The following is a 20025-nucleotide window of genomic DNA, read 5'->3' on the forward strand; positions in this document are numbered from 1 at the left end:
AACAACTCACTTCCTCTTTGCTCCTGTCTGACACATTAATCCTATACAGTGTAACAAGGCTCAGGGTTATTTGACATCTGTAGACACTACAAAGTGATCACCGCAGGTCTAGCTACCATCCATCACCATATAGTTGACCCCCTTCTCCTGTTTCACACACCTCTTTCACCTGGTTCCCCTCTGGTAATCAGTACTCCTTCCTCTGCATCTTTTGTTTGTTTGTTTTGCTTTTTTAGATTTCACAGATGAGTGAAATCATTTTATGCTTCCATGCTGCATCTGACTTATGTAACTCAGCATAACACCAAACCTGTGTTGGAGCAGATGCTGTGCCCGGCCATCTCCTGCCTGCAGTCAGTTTTCCTAAACACCAAAGACATTCGACCTCCATCTTTTCCTCAAGCATTTATGGTTTTAGGAGCATGTTTGGCCTGTGTATGTGCCAGGCCACAGGCGCCGGAACCTTGGGAACAGGCCTTAGCAAATGGCAAATTAGGATTGTCAAATAAATAGCCTGTCTTCTCGGCTTCTCACTGAAACTTGCTGGGGGCATCCATACCCTGTTCCAGAGGTCCTTAAAGGTAACCTGCTGCTTCGTCCAGCCTCTACTGGCCTCCTTCCTTCCCTGTTTCATCCTCACCCTTCCTGCTGTGTTCTCAGATTATTTCACAGAGAAGCACAAATCCCTGTCTCAGGCTATGCTTCCGGAGCCCCCAACCTAAAGCACAAGGTCTTTCTTCTATTACAGCCTGCTGTTAAGATGTGCAAGTAAATTGACTGAAGCTTGAGAATTTTTAAATTTGAATGTACTTTTTTTGGAAAAGCAATTTCTTTCAGTTATTCTTATAATTTATACTCAGAGTCTTCTTTAGTACAAAACAAAGCTTCGTTCATTCTTTTCTAAATTTAATGAGGAACTGTTCCTCGATAACTTTGTCAAGAGATAATATATTCTCAAAACTCAAGAAAATTTAGAAAAGCACAGTTATACAACTTTGCAGTCATTGGCTCTCAGTGCCTTTTGTTGCAAAACTGTACTCTTTCAAAATTTGAAACAACCCATTTTCCCACATCTGAAAGATGTTTGTGAACGACAAATTGGTCATTCTTTAACAGGGAAGAAAATTTCACTTTTGACTATAATTGTAAAACATCACACATTCACAGTGGACAGCATCCATCCATGCTTAACAGAAAGGTAAACCAAATAACTAGGGCGTAATAAATGATGAACTATAGGCCATACAGATGAGTGTCTCTTTTTTCCCAGAACCATTCTCTTTCTTTTCTTTTCTGGTTGTGCCACATGGCTTGTGGGATCTTACTTCCCTGACCAGTGATTGAACCTATGCCCTAGCATTGGAATTGTCAAGCCTTAGCCATGGGACTGTCAAGCCCCCCTCTTTTCATTCTAAGGTTGACGGGTGTCAGGCTGCACCCCAAAGGTGCCCTACATCCTCCCAGCCTTGAGACTGAAAAGGAACCAGGAGTCCGTGAAAGAGACATTAGAGGGAAGGAGAGAGTGGGTTGAATTGAGAGAGTAGCACTGAAACACAGACATTACCACGTGTAAAACAGATAGGGCAGCGGGAGTTTGCTGTGTGATGCTCTGTGATAACCTAGAGGGGTGGGATGGGGTAGGAAGGAAATTCAAGAAGGAGGGGACATATGTATACCTATGGTTGATTCATGTTGACATATGACAGAAACTAACACAACATTATAAAGCAATTATCCTCAAACATTTTTAAAAAAAGACACATTAGTGGTTTAATGGATAGGGTGTGTTGCAAGCCTGAAAGCAAGATCCTGGAGCAACACACCACCATGTACAGGTTTTACAGTGAGATGGGAGGGAGAGGGAGGTTACCAGTTAAAGGGGGATTTGATGTTACATCAGCTCATCAATTCATCAGTCACCAGGGAAACCAGCAGAGGTGCACACCCCTTGTGACCCTTTGATAAACTATCATAGTGGAGCCCTTCAGATCTGAAGATTAGCACAATCACTAGCTGGGGCTGGGGGAGGGTGGGGATGTTGTGGGCAAGCAGGTAGGCGGTTATGACTGAGCTCTATGATTAAGGGAAGGACAGTCAAAGCCTTTGACTGTGTGGATCACAACAAACTGCAGAAAATTCTGCAAGAGATGGGAATACCAGACCACCTGTCTTGCCTCTTGAGAAATCTGTCAGGAAGCAAGAGTTAGAGCTGGACAGGGAACAACAGACTGGTTCCAAATAGGAAAAGGATCACGTTAAGGCTGTATATTGTTACTCTGCTTATTTAACTTATATGCAGAGTGAATCATGAGAAACGCTGGGCTGGAAGAAGCACAAGCTGGAATCAAGATTGCCAGGAGAAATATCAATAACCTCAGATATGCAGATGACACCACCCTTATGGCAGAAAGCAAACAAGAACTAAAGAGCCTCTTGATAAAAGTGAAAGAGGAGAGTGAAAAAGTTGGCTTAAAGCTCAACATTCAGAAAACTAAGATCATGGCATCCGGTCCCATCATTTTATGGCAAATAGATGGAGAAACAGTGGCAGACTTTATTTTTGGGGGCTCCAAAATCACTGAAGTTGGTGAATGCAGCCATGAAATTAAAAGATGCTTACTCCTTGGAAGGAAAGTTATGATCAACCTAGACAGCATATTAAAAAGCAGAGACATTACTTTGCCAACAAAAGTCCATCTAGTCGAGGCTATGGTTTTTTCCAGTAGTCATGCATGGATGTGAGAGTTGGACTATAAAGAAAGCTGAGCACCAAAGAATTGATGCTTTTGAACTGTGGTGTTGGAGAAGACTCGAGAGTCCCTTGGACTGCAAGGAGATCCAACCAGTCCATTCTGAAGGAGATCAGAATTGGAAGGACTGATGTTGAAGCTGAAACTCCAATACTTAGGCCACCTGATGCAAAGAGCTAACTCATTTGAAAAGACCCTGATGCTGGGAAAGATTGAAGGCAGGAGGAGAAGGGGACAACAGAGGATGAGATGGTTGGACGGCATCACCGACTCAACGGGCATGAGTTTGAGTAAACTCTGGGAGTTGGTGATGGACAGGGAGGCCTGGCGTGCTGCAGTCCATGGAGTCACGAAGAGTTGGACACGAATGAGTGACTGAACTGAACTGAAATTTACTCTAATCATACCTCAATAAAATTGGGGTGAAAAAATTACATAAAATCATTTTTTTAAAAGAGGTTTAGGTATAATAGAGAACTCGTAGCTTAGAAAGAAAAATGGTCATTAAGTACCAGGACTGTTCTCATACAAGGTAGTAAAAAATTAATGCTTTGTGCACAGAAGGAAGGTTTTGCTTCGTCCAAACTGAATGCATACTTTCAAAAGAGTCTGCTTTTACGGTGATGTTGTGTATTTTATGACCACGGTCATTTATTAAAAAAAACAAGCAAACAGAAAGAATAATCTAAGGGTCTGTCATGTCTGTCGTGTTGCTGTTGTTTAGTCGCTCAGTCGTGTCCAATTCTTTTTGATCCCATGGACTCCCGCCAGGCTCCTCTGTCTATGGGTTTTTCCAAGGCAAGAATACTGTCATGTCTAGACAATCTAAAATCACTAAACTATTTATTGTTTTTTCTCTGTTATGGCTGCTATAAAGTGTTGTTACTTTGACTGGAAACATAAAAGGTTGTAGCTACTTCTCATCCATGAGCATTTGTGTGCTCTGGTTTTGTTTTTCTTCCAAGGTTAGGCCCTAAATTTGGATGAACAAATCTGACAGGGTATTTTATACCCAAAGCAACGTTTATGCTGCTTTAACAGCTGCTAGGTAACACTAAAGGCTTGAAGTCATCTTACCTTGAAACCTTTCTCGTGGGACTAGAGCAAGAAGGGGCCAACTGATACAATTAGATACATGAATGCCCTCTATTTTGTTAATGTTCTCAATGCTGGCCCCAGGGTGGGGAAAGCTTTTCCCCCTTCTTCCTGAGAATATGCTGCGGCTGCTGCTGCTAAGTCCCGTCAGTCATGTCTGACTCTGTGCGACCCCATAGACGGCAGCCCACCAGGCTCCCCCGTCCCTGGGATTCTCCAGGCAAGAACACTGGAGTGGGTTGCCATTTCCTTCTCCAATGCATGAAAGTGAAAAGTCAAAGTGAAGTCGCTCAGTCGTGTCCGACTCCTAGCGACCCCATGGACTGCAGTGCACCAGGCTCCTCCATCCATGGGATTTTCCAGGCAAGAGTACTGGAGTGGGGTGCCATTGCCTTCTCCATAACAGCTGCTAGGTAACACCAAAGGCTTGAAGTCATCTCACCTTGAAACCTTTCTTGTCACACTAGAGCAAGGAGGGGCCAACTGATACAGTTAGATACAATTAGATACATGAATGCCCTCTATTTTATTAATGTTCTCAATGCTGGCCCCAGGGTGGGGAAAGCTTTTTCTTCTTCTTCCTGAGAATATGCTGCTGCTGCTGCTAAGTCACCTCAGTCGTGTCCAACTCTGTGCGACCCCGTAGATGGCAGCCCACCAGGCTCCCCCATCCCTGGGATTCTCCAGGCAAGAACACTGGAGTGGGTTGCCATTTCCTTCTCCAATGCATGAAAGTGAAAAGTGAAAGTGAAGTCGCTCAGTCCTGTCCGACTCTTAGCGACCCCATGGACTGCAACCTACCAGGCTCCTCCATCCATGGGATTTTCCAGGCAAGAATACTGGAGTGGGTTGCCATTGCTTTCTCCCTGCATTGTGTTACCTAGTAGCTAAGGTAAAGAACTCCTGGGTGACTGCAGGGCCTGCTGCAGGTACAGCAGGAAGGGACAGCTGAGACTGTCCTGCTGCTGAGCTGTGTTTCCTGCCCTGTATACTCCTGAAGCGCTGTCAAGTGTGGCCTGGATGGTCTTGTGGGTCTGATGTTCAGCTGAATGTAGGGGGTCAAAATGGGCATGCTGCTGCTGCTGCTGCTAAGTCGCATCAGTCGTGTCCGACTCTGTGCAACCCCATAGATGGCAGCCCACCAGGCTCCCCTGACCCTGGGATTCTCCAGGCAAGAACACTGGAGTGGGTTGCCATTTCCTTCTCCAATGCATGAAAGTGAAAAGTGAAAGTGAAGTTGCTCAGTCCTATACGACTCTTTGTGACCCCGTGGACTGCAGCCTACAGGCTCCTCTGTCTCTGGGATTTTCCAGGCAAGAGTACTGGAGTAGGTTGCCGTTGCCTTCTCCCAAAATGGGCATAGAATATTCTCTTTGGACAAAGGAGCCTGGTGGGCGACAGTCCATTGGGTTGCAAACAGTTGGACATGACTTAGAAACTACACACAACATAATTCTTTTGGGGGATAGGAAAAATTCTTCAAAACAAAAAAGAAAATCTTGGCCTACCCAAGGTCAGTTTTGTACCAATAAAGTATTAGTTTTGACATGATATTATAGACCCCGTTGGGGTGAGGGGAAGCAAGTTCACACTCATACACTCGGGATGACACAATGGCTGTCAATAAATTGACTTTGAGGAAGAATTTTATTCACAGTTTTAAAATGCTTTTATCAATTGGACATGATTTTGGTGTACACTCTACAGTACTGAATGCATGGCACTGGATATTTACCAAAGCCTTCACTGTCCATAACATATTTGCCCTTTGGGTAATCATCACCTGATTACCTGTTGCCCAAAGCTTATGTGATCATTTCCAATAGGAGATTTTACTCTCTTTCATTCTGGTATGATTGGTTTCTATAATAAATTAACCAGAAGCATTCTGTCTACCATCAACACATGGCCTCTGTTTTCCCCTCTTGCTTGCCTACGAATTCCTGCTTAAGCTAAAGATTAGGCATGTCTTTTGCAAAAATTAGAAAAAAAGGAAAAGGAAAAGGCAGAGGAAATAGAGATCAAATTGCCAATATCTGTTGGATCATCAAAAAAGCAAGAGAATATCAGTAAAACATTTACTTCTGATTTATTCATTATGCCAAAGTCTTTGACTGTGTAGATCACCACAAACTGTAGAAAATTCTTAAAGAGATGGGAATGCCAGACCAACTTACCTGCATCCTGAGAAATCTGTATACAGGTCAAGAAGCAAGTTAGAACTGGACAATTTAGAACAACAGACTGATTCCAAATTGGGAAAGAAGTATGTCAAGGCTGTATATTGTCACCCTGCTTATTTAACTTACATGCAGAGTACATCATGAGAAATGTTGGGCTGGATTAAGCACAAGCTGTAATCAAGATTTCCAGGAGAAATATCAATAACCTCAGATACGCAGATGACACCACCCTTATGGTAGAAAGCAAAGAAGAACTAAAGAGCCTCTTGATGAAAGTGAAAGAGGAGACTGAAAAAGCTGGCTTAAAGGTCAAGATTCAGAAAACTAAGATCATGGCATACGGTCCCATCACTTCATGGCAAATAGATGGGGAAACAATGGAAACAGTGAGAGACTTTATTTTTTTGGACTTCAAAATCACTGCAGATGGTGACCGCAGTGTCTGTGAAATTAAATTAAATTTCATTCTTTTTGTGAAATTAAAAGACACTTGCTCCTTGGAATAAAAGCTATGACCAACCTAGACAGCATATTAAAAAGCAGAGACATTACTTTGCCGACAAGGCCCGTCTAGTCTATGGTTTTTCCTGTAGTCATGTGTAGATGTGAGAGTTGGACTATACAGAAAGCTAAGTGCTGAAGAATTGATGCTTTTGAACTGTGGTGTTGGACAAGACTCTTGAGAGTCCCTTGAACTGCAAGGAGATCCAACCAGTCCATCCTAAAGGAAATCAGTCCTGAATATTCATTGGAAGGACTGATGCTGAAGGTGAAGCTCCAATACTTTGGCCACCTGATGTGAAGAACTGACTCCTTGGAAAAGACCCTGATGCTGGGAAAAATTGAAGGCAGGAGGAGAAAGGGATGACAGAGGATGAGATGGTTGGATGGCATCACTGACTTGATGGACACGAGTTTGAGCAAGCTCTGGGAGTTGGTGATGGACAGGGAGGCCTGGTGTGCTGCAGTCTATGGGGTTGCAAAGAATTGGACACGACTGAGCAACTGAACTGAACTGAGAAAGTAAATCTCAGAAGTTGGTGGAGAAGACTGTTGATGCTCCTAAGAATAAACCCATGGCTGAGGTTTACAAATGCAAGCTGAGACTTCCACGAAAAGAAATACTTGACCAACTGATCCAGGGCACTTTCAAAGTTAAGATTTCCAAGACTATTTTGGTCCAAAACCAGATGTCTTCGTGAAAGTAGACTGCTAACCCAAGATCAACAGAAAAAGAAATAGTAGCTTGTAACGGAGAAGGCGATGGCACCCCACTCCAGTACTCTTGCCTAGAAAATCCCATGGATGGAGGAGCCTGGTGGGCTGCAGTTCATGGGGTCATAAAGAGTTGGACACGACTGAGGGACTTCACTTTGACTTTTCACTTTCATGCATTGGAGAAGGAAATGGCAACCCACTCTAGTGTTCTTGCCTGGAGAATCTCAGGGACGGGGCAGCCTGGTGGGCTGCCATCTGTGGGGTTGCACAGAGTTGGACACGACTGAAGTGACTTAGCAGCAGCAGCTTATAAAAGCAAAAAGAAACATCCAATTGTAGTTATTTGCTTTAGAATATTGTTGCCATTATTTTTAATGATTTATTTTATGATAAGCACTAATAAAGCCCAGTAGAACTTTTCACTGTCTCTCTAATTCCAAATTTAGAAGACTAACTAGAATGAATGCTGGCTCTTAAAATAATCTTAATTAATGAGCCTATAACCTTATATACTGCTGCTGCTGCTGCTAAGTTGCTTCAGTCGTGTCCGACTCTGTGCGACCCCATAGATGGCAGCCCACCAGGCTCCCCCGACCCTGGGATTCTCCAGGCAAGAACACTGGAGTGGGTCGCCATTTCCTTCTCCAATGCATGAAAGTGAAAAGTGAAAGTGAAGTCACCTTATATAGGTTTGACTATATCAAATAGCTGTACCAAAAATGTATACCTATTCTTATTTGGTAAATGGTTCCAATGACCTTTCAAAATTTATGAAAAAGGTAATTTTGCAAACTTCATATGATCTAATTTCAGAGAACACATAATTAAGTTCCTGAACTTATATTCTCTCTATAGGCACAATACACTGAAATCCATGAACACATAAAATCGCCTTTATACTTACGTTGAGGAGAATATCCTTTAAGACATCTAAATATGGAAAACTATGTATACAAGTTAAGTAACCTTAAGTGAATTTAAGGACCCTATTTCTAATATTGGAACTCAGAGATGCACTTTTAAAATGAGTTAAGCTTAAAATCATCCTTTGTTACAGATGCTGAATTAAATTATACTTATTATAAATTGAATTCATCTATAAATAATAAAATCATATTTCAAATAAAAACCTACCAGTGACAAAGTCTATGCAGATTCTGAAGAAAATATGATATGTATCGATTGGCCTTGTCTATCAACTCCTGAGAACAGTGTCAGGCATTGTACACAGTTCCTTTCATGGGCCTTTTTACTTTTCATGGCAATGTGGTTTTTTGTAAAGGTTAAATAAAAATGGGTTCTTCTTCCAATCTAGAAATAATTATGCAAAGCAAATTTGTTATCATAATAGCAGGAGAGATAGCACCTTTAAAAGTGAACCTAACGTTGCCAGGTGTGATACGACAGCATTTCATATGTGGAAACATCTTTGGGGTTTCTTTAGGAAGTTGGTATAGGGTTTGCTCTATGGCTTAAGGAGTTCTGGATTTACATTCACTAAAAGATGGCATCTTTTGGCAAACCATGGGAATTTTGAAGAAAGGAATACCTCCACGTATGCAGTGCTGCAGAGAGCCTAGGGAACAGCCCAGGTTCTTTGCCTCTGGCTCAGAATAAAGGAAGTGCTAAGACTAATATAGGACTGCCCTGCTGATCCAGTAGTTAAGAATCCTTCTGCCAAGGCAGGGGACGTGGCTTCGGTCCCTAGTCCAGGAAGATTCCACATGGCTCAGGGCAACTAAGCTTGTGCGCTACGACTACTGAGCACAGGCCCCAGAGCCCATGTTCTGCAACGAGAGGAGCCATCACATGAGCAGCCTGCACAATCAGAGAAAGCCCACGAGCAGCAACGAAGACCCAGAACAGCCCAAAGTAAGATTTTTATTTCAAAAAAGACCAGTATAAAAAGCTTTCTAGCAAAAAGATATAGTCTAGGAGTCATTTACAAAATCTCAAGGTAGAAGTTCATTCTGAAGATTTAGTAATTATATAGCTCTAGTTATATTAATATGAAATAAGGGAATCTTTGTGTGTCAGTGAGTGGTTTTTTTGCACCTATGAAAACAAGACAAACACAATAGAACATATGTGTTCTGCAGAAGCATATGCTATAAATGTATATATGCACACAGTGGATATATATTATAATATGTGTGTGTGTGTATATATATATATATATTTGAGGCTTAAGATCATAGTGAAAAAGCTATCAATAAAACTGAGTCACTATCATTAAAAAATATCCTCAATGGTAGGAAACTGGTGGAAGCTATAACGTTAATATCTTTGCTTATGCTTGTGCCTATATTGAGTAAAATAAACCTATAGTTGATTTCACCACTTGTAAGAACTGCAAAAATCGATTGACTAGCAAGACATACAATTCACAACCTCAGCAGAGAAATGCAGCATGACAGACCTTTTCTTGATCAAAATAGCTTGTTTAAAGACTGCATAAACCTAAAGAAGGGGCTGCCAAGCAAAGTATCTCAGAGTCGCTCAGATACACACCTTTCTCTGATGATATAAATTGCAATTTCCTTCTGGGAAAAAACAGGAACACTCATGATGCTTAAATTTATGATCAACTTTAATGGGATTAAGATTTTTTTCTAAGACACATGAGTACATACTATGTCTCTAAAATCAGGACCCTTGTGACAGTGAAATGAGATAATATTAGCAATTATACAAGTCAAAGGGGAAAAAACAGAACTGCCCCCAGGCAAGCCCGGATATATGGCAATCTGACCATAAAAGAAATTTGCAAGGGTCAAAACCAAAGAGGACCCTAAACACCAAGCGGTGAACGAATGTGTGGGGTGGAAGCCGCTCTAATGGCCAGTCCTATTCAGATTATACATGTATGGACACATTAAACATTACTCCTGATACACAATACATATTAGAAACATTACTATGCCTATCCACTCAATGAATAAACCTCTGAAAGTTTTCATAAGTCACACTCTAATAACAAAATTGCTGGCAGATTCTCCAACCTGAAAAGGGCTATTTTTACACTTAGAATATGTTTAATTTTTATCAAGACAATTTTTGAAACAGAAAAAAAAAAAAAAAGCTTTCTAATTTACTGTCTCAGATCCGGCTTTCTTAAAACTGGTATTAAGTTCTCAATTAGTGAGGCTTTCCCAAATAGTGAGAAAACTGAAGCTTGTCAGGGGATGAGCTTCTCAATCCTTTCCCATCTATCAGGTTTCTAAAGTTCTTACTCCAATCTGAAAACTGTTCTCAGAACACATGGAAACTTTCCTTTCACATTGACACATCAGAGTCACAGTGCGGACTGCAGGGGTTTCAGTGTGGAGTGAATGAAATTCTCTAACTCAATGCAGGGATTTCGAACACTGTTAAAAATAGAATCACAATAAACAAGTTCATGTGGATCACTTTTTTATTTTTTAAATTTGTTCCTTGTATTTGAAGAGAACTGTCCTCTGTAGTGAGCTGACCTGTGTGTATGTATATGCATGCTCAGTCACTTCAGTTGTGTCTGAAGGTTTGTGACCCCACCGACTGTAGCCCACCAGGCTTCTCTGTCTGTGGGATTCTCCAGGCAAGAACACTGGAGTGGGTTGCCATGCCCTCCTCCAGGGAATTGGCCCGGGTCCTCCCGAAGAATGTGTCCAAGTCCTAACTCCCAGTACCTATGAACCTTATTCAGAAATGGGCTTTTTCATCAAATGTCTCTAGAGTTCAGCCAGATCTTTCTAATCTTTGAACAATCAAAACTTCTCAAAGCCTCAGGGAACTGAAATGATTTATGAACGTTCAAAGTTGCTAAACTTTTCACAGTTGTTCTCACAAAAACTGTCTACATTATCTTGTATTACCATACTGATTTTGACCCCCAAATAATTTATTTCCGAAAAAAGAAATGAGCTTTCTGCAGATAAAATACTTAAGGAATTTGAGATGAGATCATCCTGGATTTAGGGTGTGCCCTAAAAGTCAATGACTGCTATCCTTATGAGAGAAAGAAGAGGGAAGTTTGAGGCAGGAAAATGGAGGAGGATGCCACGTAGAGATGAAAGCAAAGATTGGAGTGATGCTGCCCCAAGTCAAGGAATGCCTGGGGCCACTGGAAGCTGGAAGAGGCGAGGAAGAATTCTTTGCAAGAGCCTTTGGAAGGACTATTTCCTACCACGACTTTGATTTCTTTGATTCTCAGACTCCAAAACTTAGAGAAGAAACTTCTGTTGTTTTAAGCCACCAAATTTTGGGTAATATGTTAAGGCAGCCCTGGGAAATGAATACAGCCTCCACAATACAAATTTCAAGGACTTAAATTGTAGAGAATTTGCTTTCACCAGGCATGTCTACACAGATTGCTCTTACTTTTCTAACAACATAAATAATCTTGTCAAGATATGACTCTCAAAATGTGATAGATGATAATACAGTCCTGGAAAGCCAAACCTAATTAAAATATAAATGGCATTTTGAAAAGTAACTAGGCATGACAATTGCCAAAGGGCTGCTAGAGAAAACAAGGAACTCTGTTAAACTGGAACTTCAAATAAAGAATAAATAATTTTTTAGTATAAGAATACTCCAAGTAGTGTATTATTTCTTTTTCATTGAATAAATTTCACATGCAAAATAGTATAAACTTAAGATGTACAGCATGTTACTTTGATATATTTACATATTGTATAATAATATGTTTATCATTATGGTATTTATCACATTACAAAATTATAGTACAATGTTATTGTCTATATTCATTATACCATGGATTAGATTCATGAGATTTATTTGCATTAAAATTATAAGATTAAAAGATAATGGATGATTTGAAATTCAAATTTAAGCATCATGTTGGGACTTCCCTGTGGTCCAGTGGCTAAGACTCCATGCTCTCAATGCAGGAGGCATGGGTTTGATCCCTGGTCTGAGGACTATCCTTGTGGCTTAGCTGGTAAAGAATCCACCTGCAATACAGCAGACCTGGGTTCGATCCCTGGGTTGGGAAGATCCCCTGGAGAAGGGAAAGGCTACCCACTCCAGTATTCTGGCCTGGAGAATTCCATGGACTATACAGTCTGTGGGGTCACAAAGAGTCAGACACGACTGAGTGACTTTCACGTTCACGTTCTGGAAACTAAGGTCTCACATACCGCACTGTACAGCCAACCAAAAAAAAAAACAAAAACAAAACCCAAGGCATCGTGTATTTTTGTTTGTGAAATCTGGAACCCTGCAGTTGCAAAGAGAGACTGCACATCTCACTCAGTCACAAAGCTAATAAAACGTGGAGATTGGCTTTGAAATTATGTATGACAGACTCTCCAAGGTCATGTGCTTTCTGGTCCATGAAGCTGTTAAAGCAGGTATAATAAAACGTAGGAAAAAGTAGTAGCGCTCCCCAGAGCTATCTGGTTGTTCTGTAAAACAGGTTATAAAAGTGGAAGAAGGACGGCCAGTTACGACTGCTCAGTGCCATGTATAAAAATTCTGATATAAAGTTCAAACAACCTTCTAGTGACCATGTGGATGGTTGAAATGAGTTTTCCCTTCCATTATTTAGTGCAAGGGTGACAGGGGACATGGAAGACACAGGCATTTGGGGTTTGCTGGGCAGTAGGTGAGGGCATCAATGTAATAAATAACAAGAGAGTGCAATCTCTGTTAATTCTAACAGTTACACAAATATTTTTGCCTATAGTCACATTTCCCCAAATCCACAAGGTGCCCAGCTATCATTTAGTCTGAAAATTGCAATAATTTTTTAACTCCCTCACCCAATTTATCTCGGACGCTATTTGACATTCCCTGAACCAGCAGCTCTCCCATTTTCCTTTCCTTCTCCAGTTCCACATTCATAATCCCCAAACTATATTCCCACAAAACCATAGTGTTTCCCCGCTTGTTTTCTCACTGTGAACTACCCATTCTCCATCTAATTATCATATATGCATGTCCCAATGCTATCTATCCAATCATATGTTTAACATCATCTGTTATTTACAGGTGGATCTATGATGTTTTAACCAATCCCAAACTTAACTCAGGTTGTTTCCTCATTTTATATATCTCCTCTCATATCTACCAAATAAAAACTTCATAAATGTCAGGCAAGTGAGTAAGACAGTGAAGCTGGGACAGAGTTTGCATTTTAAACACTTTGGGATAGTCTTCACTTCTGTAAAGTAGTATTTTCTCTCCGTTATTTCTTAGGAACATGGTCATCTCATTTTATCTTTAAAAAGTTCCTATTTTGGACAGAGATGTCTATAGAGAATAATTTGCTACTAAAAAAAAGTCAGTGGTACACACATGATGCCATTCAGACTCACAACTGTGAACACGTGAATGGTGGAACAAGAAGGTGCGTGCCTTGCCCAAAGGACGGCTGCTAAGGAGCTCAGATTACTGGCATCATATGTTGCCAGAGTTTGCCTGATGTTTTCTCAGGATGACACTGACTTTATGCATTGCTGACAAGAATGCCATAGACAGGATGTATCTTTTTCAACGCATCAGATCAGGAGGTCCATTATGTCTGTTGGTCTCCTTACTGCTGATGTTAACTTTGCACTTGGTTAAAAGGATGTCTTCCAAGTGTTTCTACTGTAAAGTAACATTTTCCCCTTTGTAATTCATACATATCTTGTGGGAGAAATACTCTGAAATGATGCAAATGGCCAGTTTCTCATCATAATCTTGCATATATAGTTGGTAGCTCAGCTGCAAAGCATCCACCTGCCAATGTAGAAGGCACGGATTCAATCCCTGGGTCGCAAAGATCCCCTGGAGAAGGAAATGGCAACTCACTCCAGTATTTTTGCCTGGGAAATCCCATGGACAGAGGAACCTGGCAGACTACAGTCCATAGGGCCATGAAGAGTCAGATACGACTAAGAGTCTAAATAACAATTTTAGCATCAGTGGATGATTATTGCCTATAATAATTGTTACAGTGACGCTTGTCAAAAGGTGATCTCCTATTCCTATTTTCACACCTACATTTGTTCATTAGAATTCCACCATAAGGAAAAGCTTTACCTTATCCCACACTTATTTATTCAATTATGTATTTATCATGATACACAGTTATCTATGAGCTCATAGACATCTATAGTATTCTATGTGTTATAATTTATTATTACCACTATTTATTTTGTTGCTGAAATGTACCAGCTTTGATCATCAGGAACGCCTTTAAGTTGGCTCCTATTTCGTTTTGACATTCTGCCATCCATTTTTGAGTACCTTATTTTTTGGCACTGCAAAATGTCCTAGGCTTGTCTTGTACTTTCCCTGCCCTAGATCCGCAATCAACCATTTTACCAGGAATCCTGCTTACTTTTATGGGGGAATTGTATTTAGAAACCAAGATCTGGGCCAAAAGTATACAGATTTCCACTTTGTCATTATACCTTTGTGATGGCTTCTAGGTCCCCTCAGCAGATAGATTATACACACCCCTATCCATCTTAATTCCTATCTGTATATATAAGAAGCCATAAGTTCCTACTGCTACCTTTCTAACACAGCAGGGTACATCCTAGCTTTCTCCCATTCCATGTATGTAACTTCTTTCTCCAACAGTAAGAAATCTGGCTCTTTCATCTACAATATATCTACTTAGTTGTCCATTACTAGTATATTCAGTAAGTAGTTTCAGAATTGATAATCATGCTTTGAAGTACATTAGTTATATCTAGTTCTTTTTGTCTTGAGTTTTACAGTGTATAATCCAAACATGGTTTTACTTAATCACTTAGATTAGTTGTTTTATTTCCCATCCCCCTGAGGTGTGGTTATGGTTAAATATCAACCAGGATGTGGGAATCTATCATCAATCTATCCATCCATCCATCCATCCATCTACTCATTCATTTCTTTCTGTAATACTGCTGTCGTTAAAGAGTTAGAATCATATAAGAAAGTTCATTGAAGAAAATGTCAGTAAACTTCTTCCTTATCCTTTTTACCCCATTCCTATCCTATATTCTAAACACCTATTCTTACAGATATTGTGTATTGTTATCAGTCTCATTCATTTCTGGATTTTACTTCTGATATTTCTTTTTGAAGAAATGAACAGCTAATGCATAATCCCTTATACTCCATCCTTACCTAAATTTCATACTGTTGCTATTCTTAGCACTTTGACTTTTCACTTAATAATAAATCCAGTAACTCCATATCAGTTCCTAGAGATTTTTCTTATTTATTTTACAGTTGCATATTATTTCATCCTGCAAATGTACTAAGGCTTATTTAACCATCTCTTCTCTTCATGGGGATTTTGTAATTACAAAAATTTGCAATAAATAATTATGTGCTATGTATTTAATATTATTGGGAGGACATATCAAGGTCTAGAATTTTGATCACCTGATGCCTATTTCAATTTCATTTTAGGTCAAATGATGTAATGTAATTAAGATTGTTCTGAAGACTAAAAAATGATTTATATATATATAGTGAAAGACTATGTTAATAGCATTTTTTTTTCCCCTCCAAGCTAACTGTAACTTCTTTTGAGACCATCATTTCAATTCCATAAATATTTGTCTTCAGCTACTAAAAGAGAAAAAACTAAAAGTGTTCATTGCTCAGTTGTGTCCAACTCTTTGCAACCCATGGACCATAGCCTGCCAACCAGATGGTTAATTATGAAAATTCCCCCATGTTTATATTCTAACTTTTCTAATCATACCTTCATTCATTAATAATATTTTGATATTTACTAGTTTTTACTTAAATCTATTATTTGTATCATTTCTTATCTTAAAGACCCTACTGCTACATTAATCATTTTCTCTATTTTATGTTTATAGAGATAGGAAGGTCTTCCTTGGTGACTCAGATGGTAAAGAGCCTTCCTGCAAATGCAGGAGACCCAGGGTCAATCCCTTGGTTGGGAAGATCCCCTGGGGAAGGGCATGGCAACCCACTCCAATATTCTTGCCTGGAGAATCCCCACGGACAGAGGAGCCTGGCGGGCTATAGTCCATGGGGTAGCAGGGAGTCAGACATGACTAACCGGCTGTGATCTTGTTTGCTTCCTTTCACTTCCTAAGTGCAGATGTCAGTTAGGGTAGGAGAAGAAAAAATGCGATCCTGTGATGCCAGGAGCACTCAGGGTTATCTGACAAGGAGTTAAGAGGCTAAGGGACTCTCCTCCTTCTCAGTGGGAGGAGTTAAATTCAAACTCAGTTTCCTTTAGGAATGTGGGCCCTCGGAGCCTTCAGATCTCCACATCTGGAAGCTTGAAACATGCAAAAGATGTTAGAAAGTCTGTTTAAGGTATACCTTTTGTCCTACCCCTAATCAGGGTTCAAGGAATAATTAATGTATCCCAAGCTAGTTCATCAGGACATGGCCTTGGGTTATGCAATCCAGGAACTAAACAGTGTTTGCTTTGTCTTCCTTTGCATCATGGCCTACAAAATCCTGTTAATCCACCATGGGATTATTGCCAGGTCCAGTCAAGTTTAAGGAAATCCCATGTTGAGAATCTCCAAAGTTTTGGTGAGATGCAGTTTTATGAGATTGTGCAGTTTTATGAGATTCAATGGAGCAAATCTATGCAGCAAAAAGAATTTCTGGTCTGTGAAAAGGTGAATTCCAATATGGCTTCAAATGTGTGCCTCATCTACTCAACTGACTCTGTCACTAATTATATATAAAATGCAGGGTCTAACTTGTCAGCAATGTGACAGGGACCTCACTGTCTGGGTTGGGATGAGTCCAGAGTTTTCAAACTTGTATCATAACCTCTTTCTCCATGGTCACAGGTGTCAGACATTTTGAGCAACATCACTGAACCCAGACTTCTAAAATTCATATTACAGTTGATCTTTTTTAACTTAAGAAACCACAAGGAAAACAAAGCTTGTCAAAAATACAGAGAATAAGCTTCCAGGTGACACTGTTCTTACCTCCTCGATCTCGGGCAGCTAAACTTTGACCCCGTCTTAATGTGATGTCCAATTGGTACATTCCGGGTTCAGCCAAAGGGACATCTGCATTACTGGTTCCAGCAGTATTTATTTTCTGAAAAGCAAGAAAGATATACAAAAATTAAATTTATTATGTCTATTTTCTCCTGTGAGGGACCATGTATAGCTAAATGCAAACTCTAAAAAACAGTCAATATAATAAATCATCTTGTGAATTCACCCAGTAGCATCATCACCCAGTTCTCTGAAGGTTTTGAAATTCATGAAATTCTTTAGACCCAAAATTAAGACACAGTAGTTACAGGAATTCTTTTTTTGACTCAGATTAGAACAACAAATATAATGTGAAAAACATTTCCCATGGAAAGCCCCACATAATTCAACCAAGGAAGACTAACGCAGAAATAGTGTCTGAAGTAAAGATACAGTCGGTGATGAATGGAGAATAAAGGTGTATGAGAACAGTTGACTTCCACAAAACTGAGTTGAAAATGAAAATGATTTATTTAGGTGACTTTGTTGATTCATTTATCCACACAAAGGAACTCATACTGATGGATTACACATGTCTATTTTAGCCCCAACATAAAATATGATATAATTATATAGAAATAAATTCACCCAGCATGTTGACAATACTTGCAAGAAATAAATTCTCAATAGGGCTAAGTTTCTAACGCTGCTTTCTATGGAATAAAAGTGTACAAACTATTTTTAGAACAAAAAAAATCTCTGCAAGGCTACCTCTATAGAATTTCTTTAGCAACAATATACTAGGCATTGAGTAATAAATGCACTTGCAAGAGGAATAACTGTATACTAAAACAACATAAGAGAAACATATAGTAAAAACTTTAGAGATCATATTTTATACTTCCTGACATGTTGAGCACAGTAGGAAAACTTCTTTACATGTTTGAGATGATTGAAAATTCTTATTTTTTTTCCAATTCAAAAATAAACATACTTTAAAAAAAAAACTTTTGAAGCTGAATTTTATTATCACATTTATAAAAGTTGTTAAAATATTAAAATACCACCACCTGATTCAAATGCACACTTCGCCCCACGCATGCGTGCTCAGTCGCAGACGTCTCTGATTAAATCTTTATTGGTTTCTAACTATCAAGAAATTAGGAAAGGGTTGATATCTGACTTGAGGAAATAATAGGCTCATGCAAATGAAATAAAATATTAATTAGCTTAAATTAAAAATGGGATAGAAATTTAAGTCTTAGAGTATTAATTCCCAATTCCACTGAGAACAACCAGTTAACTCACTTAAGGAAATCAAATGTCCCATAATGTAAGAATATTTAAAAGTATTTTTTATACCCAATAGGAGTATTCCTCAAGGTTCAACAGTATTTTCATTTTCTAAATATTGCTTTTATAACCCAAAATAAAAAACTTAATATATATAAATATACTTCTATAAATATAAATGCTGCTGCTGCTGCTGCTAAGTCGCTTCGGTCGTGTCTGACTCGGTGCGACCCCATAGACGGCAGCTCACCAGGCTCCCCCGTCCCTGGGATTCTCCAGGCAAGAACACTGGAGTGGGTTGCCATTTCCTTCTCCAATGCATGAAAGTGAAAAGTGAAAGTGAAGTCACTCAGTCGTGTTCGACTCTTCGCAACCCCATGGACTGCAGACCACCAGGGTCCTCTGCCCATGGGATTTTCCAGGCAAGAGTACTGGAGTGGGGTACCATTGCCTTCTCCGATAAATATAAATATACAGAAGTATATATATATGTATATATATGTGTGTATATATATACACACTAAGTAAAAGTGACTAACACTTTGACTTCTGGAATGATGAAAGTGAAAGTGTTAATCAGTCAGCTGTGTCAGACTCTTTGAGAACCCATGGACTATATAAACCACCAGGCTCCTCTGTCCTTGGAATTCTCCAAACAAGAATACTGGAGTGGGTTGCCATTCCCTTCTCCAGGGGATCTTCCCAACCCAGGGATCAAACCCGGGTCTTCTGCACTGCAGGAAGATTCTTTAACATCAGAACCATCAAATGATATGCATGGTAAGGTAAAATATTATATACCATTCTGGCTTTTAGATTTCAGTTTTTGTGTGAACAAAATAATATATTTTGTTCATTATTTCACAATTTATTGAACTTAGAAATATCATGGGCACTTTTTAAATCAGTACATAGAGATCTATCTAGTTTTTTTTTTTTTTTTGAGATACCTAATTTTCCACAGTGCACAAAAGCTATAATTTCAATTATTTTCCTAATGAACATATGAGTTGGCTTCAGTATTTGCCACTACAGAACTTGTGCTTTTATTTCTCTTATAGGATGCATTTTTCCAAAAAGGTTTAAATAGTTCACACTCCTACTTAGAGTGCACAAGTGCCTATTTTATATACCCTAGTCAGCACTGAATGTTACCAACTTTCAAGTTTTGTGGATAAAAATATCATCTTTCTTCAAAACACATTTCCAGCACTATGGTGAAGTGTCTTGAATCTAGCATAAATGGCAAGAGTGAGAGCTCTTCGCTGGACCACACAGAAGATGCCCACTTGGTAAGAGGAAGCCAACCAACGCCTTCTGACTGCCTTTTCAAAGAACAGTTTGTATGTGGGTTTAATTAATAAGCAAGATTTAAATTAAAATCCAGCAAACATGTAAAAGACTATGTTCTGAGCCTTTCTTGAGGCTCTATTATATATATACTGTTTCAAAATAAATGCACTAACAAATATTAAATGTAGTTATTTTCTAAAAAATGGAATAAAATCTATAGGAAAGTAGAAACTTTCTACCCACCCTGCATCCTCTTCTAGTATTACTTTAGAGGCAGAAAAG

The 20025-nt window shown here is 39.4% G+C and overlaps 1 protein-coding gene across 8 annotated transcripts in view; it reads right to left on the reverse strand.

Annotated features, from left to right (window-relative positions):
- Positions 1–20025, reverse strand: part of MCTP1 (multiple C2 and transmembrane domain containing 1) — a 559844-nt gene that overhangs the window by 288126 nt on the left and 251693 nt on the right. For all 8 annotated transcript variants that reach the window (XM_055565018.1, XM_055565010.1, XM_055565001.1 and 5 more), the window contains exon 2: positions 17164–17278. In XM_055565018.1, coding sequence (XP_055420993.1) covers positions 17164–17278 — 115 coding nt within the window. The remainder of the gene's footprint in view (positions 1–17163; positions 17279–20025) is intronic.

The sequence above is a fragment of the Bubalus kerabau genome, chromosome 1 (genome assembly GCF_029407905.1).
Source record: "Bubalus kerabau isolate K-KA32 ecotype Philippines breed swamp buffalo chromosome 1, PCC_UOA_SB_1v2, whole genome shotgun sequence".
Taxonomy (NCBI): Eukaryota; Metazoa; Chordata; class Mammalia; order Artiodactyla; family Bovidae; genus Bubalus; species Bubalus kerabau.